This window comes from Diachasma alloeum, unplaced genomic scaffold, assembly GCF_001412515.2.
Source record: "Diachasma alloeum isolate Michigan unplaced genomic scaffold, Dall2.0 Dall_scaffold_01234, whole genome shotgun sequence".
NCBI lineage: Eukaryota > Metazoa > Arthropoda > Insecta > Hymenoptera > Braconidae > Diachasma > Diachasma alloeum.
The window spans coordinates 30,230-47,161 of record NW_021681343.1 but is presented as its reverse complement, the minus strand read 5'-3'; the positions used below and the strand labels follow the sequence as shown (position 1 = coordinate 47,161).

The window sequence follows — 16,932 nt, the reverse complement described above, 5'->3', positions numbered from 1 at the left end:
TCAATTAGTAACAGAAAATCAGCGTTTGGTTGGAGATTCCCGAATGAATCGATCGGCTGAGAATCCCACGTGAGGAGTGGGGGAAAGGAAGGAGTGGGGTATTTTTTGGCGGGAATACATTGCAACGCTGTGAGAGAACTTCAAGAGCTACAATTATCTAGAAAAATAATTGAAAAACATTTTTATCGGCTCAAGTAACCTGATAAAAATTGTCTTTCGTCGATTCACTCGTGGATTCCCATAAAAAATTCCACGAAAACAATCACACATACATATATATATATATATATCTGCAAAAAAATTAGAGAGAGACAAATAAACAATTCAGTAAACAATAAAAAAAAGAATAAGATGGAATTGGGCTGGTGGGGAGAATGAGAACTAAAAGACCGCGAGTAGTGGGGATAGTGTTTGAGGAGGGGGAAGAAGCACATCAGTGTATCGTATAAACAGTCCCTATACTTCTACACATACAAGAAATATCTTGGAGTGTATTAGTGGATAGGAAAGTGTGTGAGAACAGCTTGAGGGAGGGCATTCGCGATAGTGCAACTCGAATCGCGTCTCAGTGTGCTAGACGCCGACGCTACGACGCGCGCACCGGCAACCGCCTTTGTCTCCTACAACACCACGAAAGATCCGGAGGTGAGTATCCACTGTGAACGTTTATCGTCGTGTTTTAATTAAAAATTATTTGATTTTTTAACCAAGGTATTTTTATTCAATATATTTATTTAAACCACATGATTGCATAGTTTGAAGTGATGTGAACAGAATCTTAATAATTAGTTTGAATAATTAGAAATTTTCTCGAATAAATTGGGGATTGTTAGATCGTTTACTTGCAGAGATATTAATTTTCGCAGCAAGCGGAATGGCTTTACGGGTGTTGTGGGTTTTGGGACGCACGCTCGACGCCGCGTCGTCCTCTCGCCGTTCTGACACTACGATTCAATGGCGTCGCAAGCCGGGAAAATAGTCATTTGTTCAATTAATTCTACTGATTTTATTCGTGATTGATTTTTGAAAATTTCAACTTTTCGTCCAGTTTTTTTTTTTAGCCATCTTAAACATTTTTCTAGAGGCAAATTTTGCATCAGGATTTTCTGTGAAGTGGATAAAAGTGACGCGCGAATTTCCACGATGTTTGGCGTCGGTTCACTCTCGGGTCGAAAACGGTTAAGGGCGCCGCCGTGACCCACGCGTCGTTTTCTCTCGAGGTTTCTCCAAGTTGTATTTTGAAAATGGCGGGCGAGTGATTTTTCGTTGGTTAATAATTTAGTATGAATTTACTTTCCCGATACAAATTGGAATTTTTACAGAGAAATTTATGTGATTTTTACACATTTTACGAGTAATTTTCTTCGTTTTTTACGATTTTTTCTGTGCTCTCGAGTTTTTTTCTACCAATGTGATGGCGGGAACGTTAAGAATTTGATGGGGCTGGCGAGTGAGGGCTTGGAATGGCTAGAGATTTTGTTGGGCATATAATGAATTTCATATTTCTTGGAACAAAAAATATGACGATTTTTAATTTTTTATATGTAAGTTGATCAAGGATTTCTCCGAGTTATCGATCACAATGTCTTTGAAGAAATCGTCCAACCCCTCAGAGAAAATCGATACTCGTCATTTATTTGAGGCATCCACCAATATCATTATAATTGAATTTTATTTTCAAAAATTGTTTCATTTTTTACATTCAAAAATTGAAAAATGTGTTTTTCCAATAAAACTGATCAAAAATAATGTTCGTTAATTACACACGGTGAAAGAGGGGGAAGGGGTAATATATTATATATTTGGCCCTCTAGTTTTTGTTCATAAACTTCAATTGGGGGAGGTATAATTAATAGATAATGTTTCGACAACACTTGGAAATAATTAATTGAGCTTGAACTAATTTGAAAAGTTCATGTTCTTTCTTTTAGAGTTATCAAAGTTCGAATATGTCGGACGACAATTCACCAGTAGTTGAAGAGCAGAAGAAGAAGCGTGGGAGGCCAGCGAAAACGGATAAAGGTGCTGTTAAGGAGGCTAAGAAACGTGGTAGATCAGCAGCAGAAAAAACCAACAATACACCACGCCCACCAAAATCTGATAATGAGGATGATGCACCACCTGGACCAGTTAAGAGGGGAAGGGGAAGACCTAAGGGCTCTCATAAAAAGAAGGTAATAAAAGTCGAGAAAATCTCATCAAATTTAATCACTTAGACTTTTTTTTCAATAATTCTCGGTCCCCTACTGATTGATATTGACCACTCTTTGTGATTGTAAACAATTATTGATTGGTGAAAATGATCCAGTTCATATTTTGAACCGTTGTGTAATTTTTAATGCTTCTTTTTTTCCGTAGCAGGGTTCACCGAAATCAACAGCTCCATCATCAGGTCGTGCACGTGGAAGGCCCAAGAAAGTGGAAGAAAAACCAGAGAGTACTGGTGAGGAGGAGGACGAGCAGGAAGACGAGGAGGATGAGGAGGAGAATTGAACTGATTGAGAAAAAATAATTCCATCTTTATGATCTTCATAAACTGAAGTCTCATCAACAACATATAAAGGAAGAACAAATCATTTTTGCCTGAGTCTACATTACGTCCTTCTATCATTCTAATTCTTCGCATTTTGTTTCTAAGATTTACATTGTTTGGTAACGCGATGAAAACCGTGTGACGAGTAGATACTTTTCTCAAGAAGCTATGAAAATGTACATTTCGAATAATTAATGATAAGATGGCCGATTCAATCAAGTAAAAGTTGCGAATAAAAACTATGAACAAAATGAGTTGAAAGTGATGTATGGAAAGAGCAAACTTATTAATGAATTTTACTTTTAATATAAATTCAACGCACAGTGCGTCTATTTTTTTCTATTTTCTTCTTTTCTAAATATTATTTTATCAATTAACATCTTGGACGAAATTTGACGGCATTGAAAGGTCCAGTCGATTAATTATTGAGAACAAAACGCCAGACAACTTATAAATGAACAAAAAAGGATTAAAAACACATTTGAAAATATCTTGTGAATTTTGCAGTAATTTCTCTCCCTTAGCTTTTGATTATTTTTTATTGAGAACTAATCAATTTATTCATCTACTCGTGCACACTGATACTAATTCTCAAACGGACGTATGACGAATTCAATTTAAATAAATTAATAAAAAAAAAATATTCCACAATGACAAACATCCCCAGTCCAGTTTTGAAATTTTTTATTGTTAAAGACGCTAATAAGAGTAACTAGAAACGAAAATTTTTTAAAGAATGCAAAACAGTAGAATATTCTTTAGTATGTTATGAACGCGTGAAGTCTATTTCAACATATTGCAATTGTCCAAAAAATGAAATGGAAAAAATGTAATAATTACGCAAACAAATGTACAACAGAGGTCCGTTTCTGAGACAGCAACATTGTGTGAATGTAAAATTTGTATTAAAGTAAATAAATTCACAAAATACTCTTATTTAATTCGGTACATCCTGTAATTATGATGTCCTTTGGTGAGTTGGGGGGGGGGGGTATTTCAAGGCGAGAAAATCATTCTTACGTTGAAAAATCTTTTGAAGCTTAACTTTTCTTATTATTATTCTGGATTTTTTACTGTTTTGAATACTTTTATGCTTAGTTGAAGAAATTAAATAATTCAAATTCGTGAATAAGGACTTTGGTTTGACGATGGGTCTCTCAGACGAAAATAATTTCAACCATTTGAGTTACGCTCTTATATCCGAAAGATTACAATATGACTAAAAGAGCGTTTAATAATTTCCATTACATGATTCATAGGCCAGCTATACGATTTTATTGTATGTAACTACTGCATTATTATCTACAATTCCTTTTGCAAATGATGCTGAAAGTGGTTGTTTTTTCACATGAACAGAAAAATAGCTACAACTTTGTGTAACTGGCTATTTGATTATTGCAACAATACACATTGGATTATACCGAATTAATAAAAACAGATAGAGTTGATTATTTTCATCATTCATGGAGGCATTTAAAAATTATCCCACTATTGGAATAAGAAACGCCGAGTGCAAAATAATTTTGCAGATTATTTCATGAGTATGTTTGGAATAAGCGGCTGGGAGAAAAACATCGTACTCGGTGTTCTTAATGAATTTCATGGACTAAGAAAAGATTTGCTTGATATTTCTTTTTATATACCAAGCGAACGAGACATTTCAAAGATAATCCGTTGTCATACCCCGACACTTTTTTTTATAGTTTTGGTGCGAAAGGGGTTTTATTGGAAAACTTATGCTGATAATTTATAGGTAGGAAAACATGAGTGAACATATTTAATGAATTTTTACAGTCGAAGAGCATTCGGAGGATAGTTTTTGTGTTCTCATTTTAACCGATTAAAGTGCCGCGTTTGGGGTTACGTGAAACATGTAACGAATGTATGGGAAATATCCGTCAAAAATAGGAAAACAATTGATAGGCTAGTGTGGAATTATCACCTTGATAATCCACCCGAAGCGGGGTAGATTAGATCAAAATAAAACTGATGTGAAGATATGACGCGACTCTGAATACTGCACTCTAATTGGTTGAAATTAGAACGAAGAAAACAATCTATATGAAATTTTTGTACTTGTCTCTCTCCATCACTTCGCTACAGATTTGAAAAATGCGCAACAGTCGAGTCTATCACAGGTGAAGTTTCTGACTAAATCTCAAATCGAAGATAATCTTAGCTTAATCCAGTACAGAAAGACGAGTATTAAATATTCATAGAATCGTCTCTCCTCTGATTCTAATCAAAGGATTTTTAATTCCCCTTTAATTTAAAAAATGAATAATTATGCAATTGACACCACAGATTGTCGTTCTCTGCAGTACGCACGTATTTCATAAGTTGCCACATATTTTAATTGGAAGTATCTTCTCCATTGGCCATTATATTAGCAATTTTAAAATTTTTTAGATTCGAATTTTGTCACCGGCTACTCAGTCTTTGGCACGTTGAAAGATACATTCCAGAATCGCATGGACGCAGCTGTAGTACAGTTGATTAGTATTGATTGTTTAATATTAATCCATTTGCAGAAATATTGCACTTTCTTCATTTGTCATGTAGCGATTAATTGAAGCAATTTAGAGATTTGTCAATTTCTTTTTTGTCAACTTCTGTATAAACAGTATTTACAAGATATGAACATAATATACTAAAAACTATAATTGAATCAATTTTCAAGCGTCATGATGAAGTACACCCTTAAATATTATTTGGAGACGTCCACATGAAAAAAACCTTCGACGGTATTTGAGTTCTGTACCGTTTAATCTTCGGCCAGTTCCCCATATTTTAAGTAAAGAGTGATCTCAATAGTGTAAAAAATGACGTCGTGTCGAAAATCGAAAGAGGAATTTGACATTAGTTTCGAAAACTAGATGTGACGATGTGGAATCGATCACCCTTTTCATGTGAATTTTAACATTTAATGAACAATCATCGCCTCAAAGTTGAAGAATTATACTTGAAATACATTGCACGATTGGTATTTCTTTTTCATCAATGATTGAAACTTGTAAAAGTACTGGATATTAATACAATTAAATTGTAACCATTATGATTCCTCGTGTTCTATGTAATAAAATAAATGTCAGGTAGATTGATAAAATGACATACATTCGACTAGTACGGATATTTTCAATTTAAAAGTTGAAAAGCCCTCCAAAGACTAAATTTTTAGAGCTGTTGTAGAATTTATAATCGATCGAATAAACGAAATGCATAAAGACTAATTCAAGTAATTTTATAGGATTATCGAATTATTTCCAACATTTTTGGGAATTTTTTTCGATCATGAGCGTCCCATAATATTTTTAAGCACTGAAATCGGAATAATAGTAGAACGATTCAAGTCAAGAGGGAAAGTTTCGTTAACTATACGTATATCTGAAAAATGGCTGCATTCCAAAAACCTTTTTTGTAATTTCCACATTCAAATTTTTAGATTATGTCTGTATGTATGCATATGGGTAGTCTCAGGTCTGCATTCATTTTTTTGAAATCTTCTTATAAGGAAACTAGTGAAATTTATTATTTTTTTCTGAATATGGACTTTAATCAGCCCGACCTTTTGACACCGTTGAAGATTCAATTTATCGTAAGTTTCAAAAATAATGATATTTCTTGCAAAATCAATTTTTTAACAATCACTTTAAAAATCATTATTTAAAGGTATTTAATCATGATTGATAATACAATTACGTCAATGACTTCTTGATTCTATTAGAATATGATAGTAATTGCAATATTCATTATTCAATTACAACATATTATTTGTGAGATGTGTTTTCAAAAATCGGTTTTTGAATGAAATGGAAAAAACATTTGCGAAATCAATCAAATTATGATTTAAAACATTCATTCCAATGCGTTCTCATTTTAATCAAAAGATGATACGAATACGATTATTCGTGATCGAGATACAAGATAACACAATTAATTTTTGCTATCAAATGAGAGCAATCTATTGTTCAAAAATTAAGTTTCTAATATTTTGCAAGTAAGCGTAGCCTGAAAAGTCTCGTGTGGGTGTATGTGTGTGTGTGGATTGTGTGTATTTTTTAAAATTTCATTTATCAAAGAAGATAATGAACTAGAATCAGAGTTTATCTCATTCGGAAATATATTCATAAGCAACCGTAACTTTGCTCCGTTATAAAAAAATACAATTATTCACATGTTTTTATAGGAAATTCACAATTAAAAAAGTTTTCACTTGTTACTCTTCACTATGCTAGCATACAGAATGACTGGCCAAATACTCCTAGATCTTGAAGAATTCATGAAAAGTTGGATGAATAATGAAACGTTGACTACATCCTCAACAATTAACAAATTATTTTAAAATAATTACATATAATATAATCAAAAATTTTTAGCGACTCTGCCTGATTCAAATACAATAAAATAACAGCTGGTCTCTAAAAAATTTTGGATTTCGGATTCTCCGAAAAATTGATATTTTTGTGTGACAGAACTTTTTGAAGAAAATCTCTCTTAGTTTTGAAAATCCATGAGGTATTATTTTTTAAACTCTTCAATATCTCAAAATCTACTCAACCGACTTCAATGACTTTCCCTTTCAAATCAGCATTTCGAAATCAAAATATGAATATTCGTTCATTCGAAGTTCTAGAGATATGGCCATTTTTTAATTTGCTTTTCTTGAAACTCGCTTGCTTGCATGATAATATGAGTTATAAATTCGAAATAAGACCTTTCTATCTACCCAATAGTTCTTGAGATAAAGCCATTTATCTCCTTCAACAATTGATAAGTTGTCATGTTCCTACTTATTCACACATGGAGATGACTTCAAAAGTAATATCAAGTAAGTAATATAAAAAAACATCACAATATGGTTTTTATATTATGATTTTCCAGAATATTGTCGGGTATATGTGTCTGTGACCGAATGTGTGTGATTCCAGAGTAAGTTCGAATCCACTCGGAAGCATACATACCAATTAAATTGGTCCTAACGTTAGAAATAAAAATGAAAGGAGCAAACATAATGCGTAGAGTAACAGTCGCATGGAACCTGCCACACTATTTGTTTTATAGATATATTGACTATAAAATACATGCTTGAAAAAAAATCAAAGAAAAATAGAACTTAGAGACATTTTTGAGAGAAATTTTTATTTTGCGACACAATTGAAAGATTTTGATCTCCCCATAGAATTTAATCTGTTCAGATAGTCTTTATAAAAATTTCTCGACATAAATGATCTTTCGTTCGTCAAATTTCTTTCACACAGTTTTGAGAGAGGGCCAGAAAGAACAGTCGAAAATAAAATTCCTTGAGAGATATTCTATGACTTTCCTTCCAATTATGGCATGAGTACGATAGTGAGAATCTTGGAAGGAAAACTGCCGAAATGAAAATTATATTGTATTACCCATCTATTGTAGAACATTTTGATAACTTTATCAGGAATAAGAAATGTCGAAGGTGCGGAAAGTCGATATGTTGTGGTGTACCACTTCTTTACACCTTATTTTATCCCTCTTTTATCTATAAGATGTTAAATATGAAGAAAATCATTGATCCTAGTGTTTCAACATTCAAACATCTCTGTAAAATTAAAATCACTCCTCAATTTCAAGAATGAAATAGTATGGATCTTATTAATTCTACATGGAAATGCTGCCATTCAAATGTTTGGCTAAATTTTCGTAGTGCGAGAGCACTGTCAGCACACATCTTCGTCGATGGACTGCAATTCCACGCCCTCATCATTGCCATCCGTTACATTCAAGAAATGATGTGGTATCCTCATTGGATTATCATCGCTTTTATTGCTGCAGTCACGACGAATCGTGCGTCAGTGGCTAAATAATTCGACATTCTCTTCATTATCCATCGACTGATATCCCTGCTGAAATAATTAAATTCTTCAGTTGAGTTTAGATTTTAGTTATTGTTTTAAAACAGAAGAATAATGTGATCATACTCGTCTCTGGGTCCTTCCGAGTCCTTCGTCGAGTAATTCAGTTTCCCAATCATCTTCACCCTCCTCGCCTGGGTCAAAGTTGTACAGGGGCATGAGCCTGTGTCTCAGACGCTCCATTCTTCGTCTTCTTGATATTATCAATACCTTCGATTCATAAGATGAATTAATTATGAAATGGTCAAACTCACCGAGTTGAATACGAATATGATTGATCTACAAAGAAACCTTTTCTAAAGGAAATTTTGTGAGGAGCAAAAATGGATGTGTCTATTTGCAGCCAATTCCACCTATCACTGTTAGGTAAAACTAATTCGAAGATCATTGAAATTTTGTAGAGAAAATAATGCCGTGCCCTCAGCCAAGAATCGAACGGAGGACCACTGAGTATCACGTCGGCTGCTTTTTATTGTAAAATTTCTCTCTCTCTCTCTCTCTCTCTCTCTCTCTCTCTCTCTTTCTCTTTCTCTTTCTCCTCGATATCACACGACTGATAACAACACAATAGGGGGCTATTAATCCTGCTCTTCCATAATTCCAGTTATTTACAAGATAATGTGGTAAACGGGGGTGAATTGTAAAATTCAGAGAAAATTATTTTCTTCAATATCTCAAGAAAGTGTAATTACGTCAACAAATACTGAGAGATATTTCCACAGCTACAAAAAAGATCGCATGTCACTTATGATTGAAACAGCTCGGACATGAGTCGATCTAGAGGAGAATGGAAAAAAATTTTTGTGGATATTTTCTCAGGTGATACAGGTCCTTTGATGAGATTGTCACAAAATAATGTCAACAATGAATTTTTTTTCAAGGATCTTCGAATTTTTTTCAAGATTCTTCAAGCATTCTCACCACTGCAGTGAGTATCACTACGAATATCATCACCCCGAGTGGGACAAATATGTATTCCACTCCATCAGGTGGGCCAAACTCATCAAATGGCTCCTCAGTAGTGGTTGTTGTACAACTCCTTGTTGAATTCGTTGTTGGTGGTGTAGCAACAGCCTTCAACACATCCACCTGTGTTGTTTCGTTGATGAAATCTGAAATTGTGGGATAATCCACGGAGGTTGTCCCATTGTAAATAGCTTTACTCATTTCCGTAGTAACCCGCTCTAAGTTCTGGAGAATTGTTGTTAGCCCAGTAGTGGTGTTACCTTCATCTTCCATGACATTTTTTTTCATTTTCAATTATTCTTGTTATTTAATTGTTATTATAATTACTATTAATTAATCAACCTTGGTTAGAACATTCCGTGGAGATTTCAAGTGCCATGATTCATATAAATTTAAGTTCTGAATATGTTAGTTCGTTTTATCTTTTTGACTAAAGTCAGATCCAGTTGATTTTTACCATTAAATTATCACATTTAATTTTAGCCTCCCTAGCCGCCACCGTTATCAGAAAGTGAGAAACATAAATGTAAATTAAATGATTTTCGAAGTAATCTCAATCAACTTTAAACAAACTTTACAAAATCTCACGTGAATTTGAACTCAATGACGTCTAGTCGATCATACTTCCCTGCGTTTATGTACATCACTAACCGTTTGCCGTTTGAGCTGCAAACTCACAGGTATATAGTGAGGAACGCCCACTACATATACAATCTATATATGTATATATGCTGAACACAGGAGAGATGTGCCCTTTTAATACTCTGGAATTTTCTGCACACAACAAAAAGATTCAGATTTGTTACCAGTTTAAAAAGGTTTTGTGTTGATGAGGATCAATCGACGGTGAAGTTTTTTTTTCGACTGGACGCGAGACATCTGTTGTTAAATCTATGAGTTGATGAATGGCGCCATCAACCCATATTGTTTCAACAAAGGCGGAACTCATTTGTTATTGACGGAAAAACTTGATTTGAAAAATAATATCTATGTTACTTTTGTTATTTTTTGTTCTTGATTGAACTTTATTGAAGTCGATGTAAAAATTTGACAGTCAGTGACGAGTGAATAAAGTTGCGAGAGATGGTAAGAGTTTATTCATAGCAGAAATAAATTTTTGGTTAACATCAAAGGAATTTTAATGTAATTCAGTAGTGAAGTGGCCGAAAGAGATAAGTTTTGAGCAAACATTTTGCATTTAACCTTATTCTTTATAGCGATAGTGGCGAATGTAGTCTCTGTTACAAAAATGAAGAATTGTTTTATCTATGTTTAATACAGAATAGATCGCTGGCACCGAGTCAGTGTGGTAAACGTCCCCTCCTATTGAATATCGAGAATATAAACACATCAGCAATTACTCAATATAAAAGAGAAGAACCGAAGAATGTTGACGAGAATGTTGCACCTAGAGAGAAACGAATTAGACTTGCAGCAAAAGGAAATCCACTACTCATTGCTGATAAAAAGGCTGTTAAATTGAGTGACAAGGACTTGTCAGCAACTCAGGACATTATTTCAGACCATGTGAGTATTATTTTAAAAAATCAGAAATTAAGTGGTGAGAGGAAAAGAATGAAAAGAAGCAAAATTAATCTCCTTGACCACATTGAAGAGACTAAATTCTTCATTTTTAAAAGCTCTGTAAAAGACTAAAAAGGACCATGGTTGCTTCCGAATGGAAGCTTTGTAATCGCTCAAATTTCAGTTTCCAATTTTTTGTGTTATGGTAACTAAACATGGTCTAAAAAGTCCGAATATGCAATTTTTAGATGGTGTCTATATATTGTTTTTTTCTTCATTTTTTCTCTCTCTCGAAATTTTCCTGTAAAGGATCAGTTGAATTGAATGAACTTTTTTGTGAATATAGACTTTAATAAGCTCTATTCATTGGCATCTATTAAAATGTAATTTTTCATACAGATGCGAAAAATTGATATTTTTCTAAAAATTTCAAGATCACTCAAAAAATTACCATCAAAATGGAATTAGTTATGGCTCAAAAAATTAATAACAATATTCTCTTGATTCTATCAGAATATGATGGGAGTCACACAATTCGTTGTTGAGGTACAGCACATTTTTTATGCTGGTTGAAAGCGAAAATTGGTTTTTTCATCATTGCTGAAAAAATCATCAACAATAGTAATAAAATCATCAATAAATCATCATCAATAATAAAATCAGTAATAAAATCTTGAAAAGTACATTAAAATACCTTCTTAATTAATTTGAAGAATGGTAAGAATAGTATCATTGTTTATTCAGTTACACAATAACATCGTGAGCTTTTTACATAAAAAAATCTCTATCTCTATTCAACTCAGGTACCAATTTATTATGTTGAATACTTATTCATATTGATTCCTGGGCCCGACTAACTTCCGACAGAACCTGGGTTAAACTCTAGCTAAATCCTGATTAAACCTTAATTGAACTTTGATTAAACCCGGACTGAAAAGGAATTCGAATTTTGAGAGGGTCTGAATGGAGAATTATCTGACAAAAAGAAATAATACGCAAAATTTTGATATTTCAATTGACGATAGTACTATGACATGAAAAAATATAAGAAAGTAGTAAAATAATTAGAGTGTGGGATTGGCATGCGGGTGACCTGGGTTCGATTCCCGGCTGGGGGGGCCAAAATTTGTGACACTCTAAATCTCACGGTTTCATTGTCGAGCGGGAATCTTGCAAGAGACGACTGTACCTGGATAGGTTTTTCCCTCAAATGAGGTACAAGTTTGTACCTCATTTGAGGGAAAAAAAAAGTTATCAACAATTATTCATTACCCATTTATTTTAAAAATGCCATCGTTCACATGTTACATACTTGATCATTTTTAGGAGCGAACAATTCGAGATTTACTGAAAAAACCTTTCAAAATCCCCATTCCGGGTTATGAGTTATCGGGAAGATCGCTTGGCTCAAGACTCTCTGGTCCCAGAAGGCCTTTACATGATCCTTATGCTGCCAATGCACTGGTGGTTTACGAACCTCCCGAATTATCAGAGCACGAACGTCTTAAAATTGATGAGTAAGTTAAGCGCTAAATTGATCGGAAATTTTGTTAGTTTCAAAAGAAGTATTCTAAAATTTTTTCTTAGAATCAGTGTTTTTTTCGAAATAAATTGACATTTAACTGTGATATGGAATTCAGGGTACATTACATGATTACATTGATCAGTGCATCTTTTGCAGACGTCTCTATTACAGCCTTATTTTCGTTCAGGGAATGTATTCATGTTGACTCATTTTCAGGAGCAAGATGCTGGTGCATGTTGTTGTGGATCCTCAACTGTGCAATATTTTACGTCCACATCAAAGAGAGGGTGTAAAATTTATGTACGAGTGTGTAACAGGAAAGAGGATCGATGGGGCTTTTGGATGCATTATGGCAGATGAAATGGGTCTTGGAAAGACTCTTCAATGTATCACACTTCTTTGGACATTACTCAAACAAGGTTTTATTATATTTCTAGTATTATCAAGGATTCCTCATTGAACATGAGTAATTTTACTCGATTGTCAGGAAATATGAAATATTTCCAATAATGGAATTATCTCATTGATGATTGAAACTAGGAGAGATGATGAATCAAGAGACGGTTTAAATGCGAATTTTGGCTAGGTTCAAACGATTCCATCTGATACTTGCTTTCAAGTCTATAGGATCTATTTTTCGCCCGTGTTCTATATTGGGTGGAGATTTTCCAAAAAATATGAAAGATCTGTCTCGCACAGATTTCACATGTTTGTTTCTGTCTGAGGCAGAATGTTAGTATCTCTTTGAATCCGTCTCATATGAAAAACCAATACGAGTGTTCGTTTGGGACAGAAGAAACGAAACAATCATTTGGCACTGTGTTATAACTGAGTAAGTTTATCAGAATTAGATGGAAGAACGTCTATAAGTAAGCTCTGTGAATAATTTTGAAATAACTGGTTTCCGTGATTGATGCATAATGAACAATCTTGATTAACAGGACCAGAAGCAAAACCCTTGATCGAGAAAGCGATAATCGTGGCTCCAAGTTCTCTAGTTAAAAATTGGTACAATGAAATATTCAAATGGTTAGGGAGTCGTGTGAGGCCTCTGGCAATCGATGGTGGCAGCAAGACTGAAATTGACAACAAATTAACTGGATTCATGAAAACCTTTGGACGACGCTGTGTTAACCCTATCTTAATCATCAGTTATGAAACATTTCGATTACATGCTCATGTGTTACATCACGATGAGGTGGGCTTGGTGCTTTGTGACGAGGGACACAGACTGAAGAACTCAGAGAATCAAACTTATCAGTCTTTGATGGGGTTGAAGGCCAAAAGACGAGTGTTGCTCAGTGGTACACCAATTCAAAATGATCTCTTGGAGTATTTCTCACTCGTTCATTTCGTAAATGCCGGGTTGCTTGGCACTGCTCAGGTAACAACACAATTCTTTTTTTTTGCAATTAAAAAATTGATTTATTTTCGGAAAATCGCACATTATTGCAAAACTTTCTCCTTTTGAAGATAATTCATTAATGATGAATTAACTTTCCTCTTTCGATGAGATTTCTGATAATCTATTCAAGACTTTTTTGGCATGTCATCGAAATTATTTGTATAGGCATTGGTTTAAGGATAAAATACCCGAAGAACATTCACTAACTTGGAAAGGTCTCCTAGAGTGAATTTCCCGTTCACTGAGATGTTCAAACTCTTGTTTTTTTTCATTCTTTACTACTTTGCAACGGATCCACCTCATAAATTCATTTTTTTTTCAGGAATTTCGAAAAAAGTTCGAGAATCCAATTCTCCGAGGTCAGGACGCCGCAGCGTCAGACTCCGAACGTGTTCGAGCTCAAGAATGCCTCCAAGAATTAGTGACCGTGGTAAATAAATGCCTAATCCGTCGAACGAGTGCCCTCCTCTCAAAGTATCTCCCCATCAAGTACGAGCTCGTGGTCTGCGTCAAGATGACTGAGCTCCAGAGCACCCTTTACAAGAACTTCATCAAGAGTGAGGCTATTCGGAAATCCATGTCAAATCACGAGGGTGAAAAGAAGGGAGGCGGTACACTATCAGCTTTGTCAGCCATCACACTTCTGAAAAAGCTCTGCAATCACCCAGACCTCGTCTACGAGAAGATCCAACAGAATTCTGAGGGATTCGAGGGTGCTTCCAAGCTTTTACCTGCAAACTACAGCACAAAAGAGGTCCTTCCAGAATTATCAGGCAAGCTGATGGTTCTGGACACTCTTTTAGCTTCAATTAAATCCACAACAACAGACAAAATCGTTCTAGTCTCCAACTACACTCAGACTCTCGATCTTTTCGAGAAACTTTGTGCTAAGAGGACTTATCGTTACGTACGCCTCGATGGCACAATGTCGATAAAGAAAAGGGCAAAAGTGGTGGAAAACTTTAACAATCCAGACAGCGGTGATTTCATCTTCATGCTGAGTTCAAAAGCTGGAGGTTGTGGATTGAATTTGATTGGGGCTAATCGATTAGTGATGTTCGATCCAGATTGGAATCCTGCTAATGATGATCAGGCGATGGCTCGGGTCTGGAGAGATGGGCAAAAAAAGCCCTGTTTTGTTTATCGTTTCCTCTGCACTGGGACAATTGAGGAAAAGATCTTCCAGCGTCAGGCACACAAGAAGGCACTAAGTTCTACTGTTGTGGATCAGGAGGATGATGTTTGTAGACACTTTACTCTAACCGATCTCAGAGATTTATTCAAGCTGGAGGAGAATACAGTTTCGGATACACATTCCAAGTTCAAGTGTAAGAGATGTGTCAATGGAATGGAGATTAAAGGGCCACCTGAAGACTCTGATTGTAATTCTGATCTTTCGGATTGGAGGCATGCACATGGGCCTAGGCTTCTACCTGATATTCCTCTGAGACATTGTTGGAGAAGTGGGATTTCGTTTGTTTTCCATCATCGTTCTACTGAGACTGTTAAGGAGGGAGGTACAAAGGTAGAGGAGATAGAGGCAGCAAAGTCTGATCATTCTTGATAATTGGATAGTTTGATAAATGAATTCTGGGGAGGAGGATGAGTCCAAACATCTGTAATATGTAACAGCCGAAATACGAGTGATTTCATTGAGACATATCAGAGTATATTTTTTTCTAGAGAATTTTATATATTACAAAGGCTGCTTGGCAAAATTTCTCGAAATTTTTCCCTTTCGATGATATTTGTAGTCAGTAACAGTGATAAAACAGAATATCAAGTCAATTTCAAGATCAGTTTGGATGAATATGTCAATGTTAACTCGTTTGTATCTTCAAGTAGGAGATGCAGAGAACTTCCAAAAATCTTTCTATACCTTCATTAAATTCCGATACGTTTTCAAACAAATGATTTCAGAATGGAATGGAATTGATTCGTCACACTATTGGAATAGTTTACAAAATCGAGTCCTTAATCTGCTTCTCTTCTCAAATGATTAGAAAAATTGATTGGAATTTGTTTGGTTCCTATAGAATTAACTATTTATTTCTGATTAGCACTCACAATTTTTGTAGGCACGAGGTTCATGAGATATGATGTGATGACAATAAAAATTTCAAGTTCGCCCAGTCTCATTGCATATAAAATATGTACCTGCGGGCTCTTTCTCATAACTCTAGTTCAGATTTCTTGATTATTGTATTGCAGTCCAAGGTCACCCATTAGATGTGCAGGAAACATTTGGAAGGATACTAGTAAAAAGAAGGACAAGAGATCGACCTATCGTAGCATTTTGTGTTTATTACCATTTAGATTTTCGCATTTTTTTAAACATTTTCCTTTCAATATCTTGTGAATAATTTCATGATCGAAATATGAGTTTCAATGGTGAAATGTGACACTTGTGGTTTTTGATTACCTGCGGTAATTCATTCATAAATAGAAAAATTTTAAGGGATTCATTTTTGTATTTGAGGCAAATGTGCATTATTGATATGTGGACAAAACTGGAGGGGCAGTCTTTCAACGCTTGGTGGTCACTAATTCTCGTCAGAGAGATAGGAGAGCTAACAATGTATTTCTCACTTTCTATTTTTGTACCGAAATTGTATGACAAATTATTACGGAAATGTTCTCGAGTTCTGGCAAACATTTACGTCTTGCAGGATCTCACATGCGAAAAACATTGAAGATGTTAAGACTAATAGTAATGGGGATTATTGTCATTGTATATAACATCTAGGTCATGAATAAAGAAGTTTCTAGTTAATTGCTACATTTCGCTCGATCATTTCAATTTGTTGAAACGTGCTGCGCCCTCGGCATTTCAATCTGCAAAGCTGATCTCTCTCTTGTTACTATGTTATAATATTTTCATTATTTAACAATTTTATCTTTTATTTATAGATTATCAATAATTTTCGAAAATACTAAAAAATTGATGTCGACAGCATAGAAAATCGCTTACCCATTTCCTAAACGGAGGTTTCGCAGTGATATCTCATGTGGGGCAGGTATCATGATGGGCCTCTCCTTGTTTTCGAAAGAATCTATTCTTTTAAAAAAAAAGTAAGAGACCCCTGGATAC

At 34.7% G+C, this 16,932-nt stretch overlaps 3 protein-coding genes across 9 annotated transcripts; 2 read left to right on the top strand and 1 right to left on the bottom strand.

Moving 5' to 3' along the window:
- The first annotated feature begins 293 nt into the window (after nt 1-293).
- On the top strand, nt 294-3,481 carry LOC107046235 (high mobility group protein I). 3 transcript variants are annotated; one of them, XM_015268807.1, is made up of 3 exons: nt 294-645; nt 1,932-2,174; nt 2,359-3,481. In XM_015268807.1, the coding sequence occupies exons 2-3, from the start codon at nt 1,950-1,952 to the stop codon at nt 2,491-2,493; spliced, it is 360 nt and encodes a 119-aa protein (XP_015124293.1). In that variant the 5' UTR covers nt 294-645; nt 1,932-1,949; the 3' UTR covers nt 2,494-3,481. The 3 variants fall into 3 exon arrangements, with proteins under 3 accessions (XP_015124293.1, XP_015124295.1, XP_015124294.1); XM_015268809.2 differs by having other exon boundaries at nt 516-645; nt 2,362-3,481; XM_015268808.1 differs by lacking the exon at nt 294-645 and adding an exon at nt 646-711.
- Nucleotides 3,482-3,719: 238 nt separating this feature from the next.
- On the bottom strand, nt 3,720-10,251 carry LOC107046233 (uncharacterized protein C3orf18 homolog). 5 transcript variants are annotated; one of them, XM_029126679.1, is made up of 5 exons: nt 10,194-10,245; nt 9,730-10,118; nt 9,343-9,653; nt 8,488-8,631; nt 3,720-8,412 (listed from the first exon to the last, which is right to left on the bottom strand). In XM_029126679.1, the coding sequence occupies exons 2-5, from the start codon at nt 9,764-9,766 to the stop codon at nt 8,359-8,361; spliced, it is 546 nt and encodes a 181-aa protein (XP_028982512.1). In that variant the 5' UTR covers nt 9,767-10,118; nt 10,194-10,245; the 3' UTR covers nt 3,720-8,358. The 5 variants fall into 5 exon arrangements, with proteins under 5 accessions (XP_028982512.1, XP_028982514.1, XP_015124291.1 ...); XM_029126681.1 differs by having other exon boundaries at nt 3,720-8,428; nt 9,730-10,251; XM_015268805.2 differs by having other exon boundaries at nt 9,730-10,251.
- LOC107046232 (DNA repair and recombination protein RAD54-like) lies at nt 10,111-16,614 on the top strand. Its single transcript, XM_015268800.2, has 6 exons — nt 10,111-10,473; nt 10,669-10,914; nt 12,238-12,428; nt 12,653-12,855; nt 13,378-13,820; nt 14,164-16,614. Exons 1-6 carry the CDS (start codon nt 10,471-10,473, stop codon nt 15,403-15,405), a joined length of 2,328 nt encoding a protein of 775 aa, XP_015124286.1. The 5' UTR covers nt 10,111-10,470; the 3' UTR covers nt 15,406-16,614.
- The last annotated feature ends 318 nt before the right edge of the window (nt 16,615-16,932 follow it).

Excerpts from the sequence above, each read along its gene's own strand:
- LOC107046235 (XM_015268807.1), top strand. The coding sequence starts at position 1,950 with ATGTCGGACGACAATTCACCAGTAGTTGAAGAGCAGAAGAAGAAGCGT. Across the intron at positions 2,175-2,358 it reads AGGGCTCTCATAAAAAGAAG|CAGGGTTCACCGAAATCAAC; the intron begins GTAATAAAAGTC and ends TTTTTTCCGTAG.
- LOC107046233 (XM_015268805.2), bottom strand. The coding sequence starts at position 9,766 with ATGGCACTTGAAATCTCCACGGAATGTTCTAACCAAG. Across the intron at positions 9,654-9,729 it reads CACGGAATGTTCTAACCAAG|ATGAAGGTAACACCACTACT; the intron begins GTTGATTAATTA and ends ATGTCATGGAAG. Across the intron at positions 8,413-8,487 it reads TCGGAAGGACCCAGAGACGA|CAGGGATATCAGTCGATGGA; the intron begins GTATGATCACAT and ends TAATTATTTCAG.
- LOC107046232 (XM_015268800.2), top strand. Across the intron at positions 12,429-12,652 it reads GAACGTCTTAAAATTGATGA|GAGCAAGATGCTGGTGCATG; the intron begins GTAAGTTAAGCG and ends ACTCATTTTCAG. Across the intron at positions 12,856-13,377 it reads TTGGACATTACTCAAACAAG|GACCAGAAGCAAAACCCTTG; the intron begins GTTTTATTATAT and ends CTTGATTAACAG.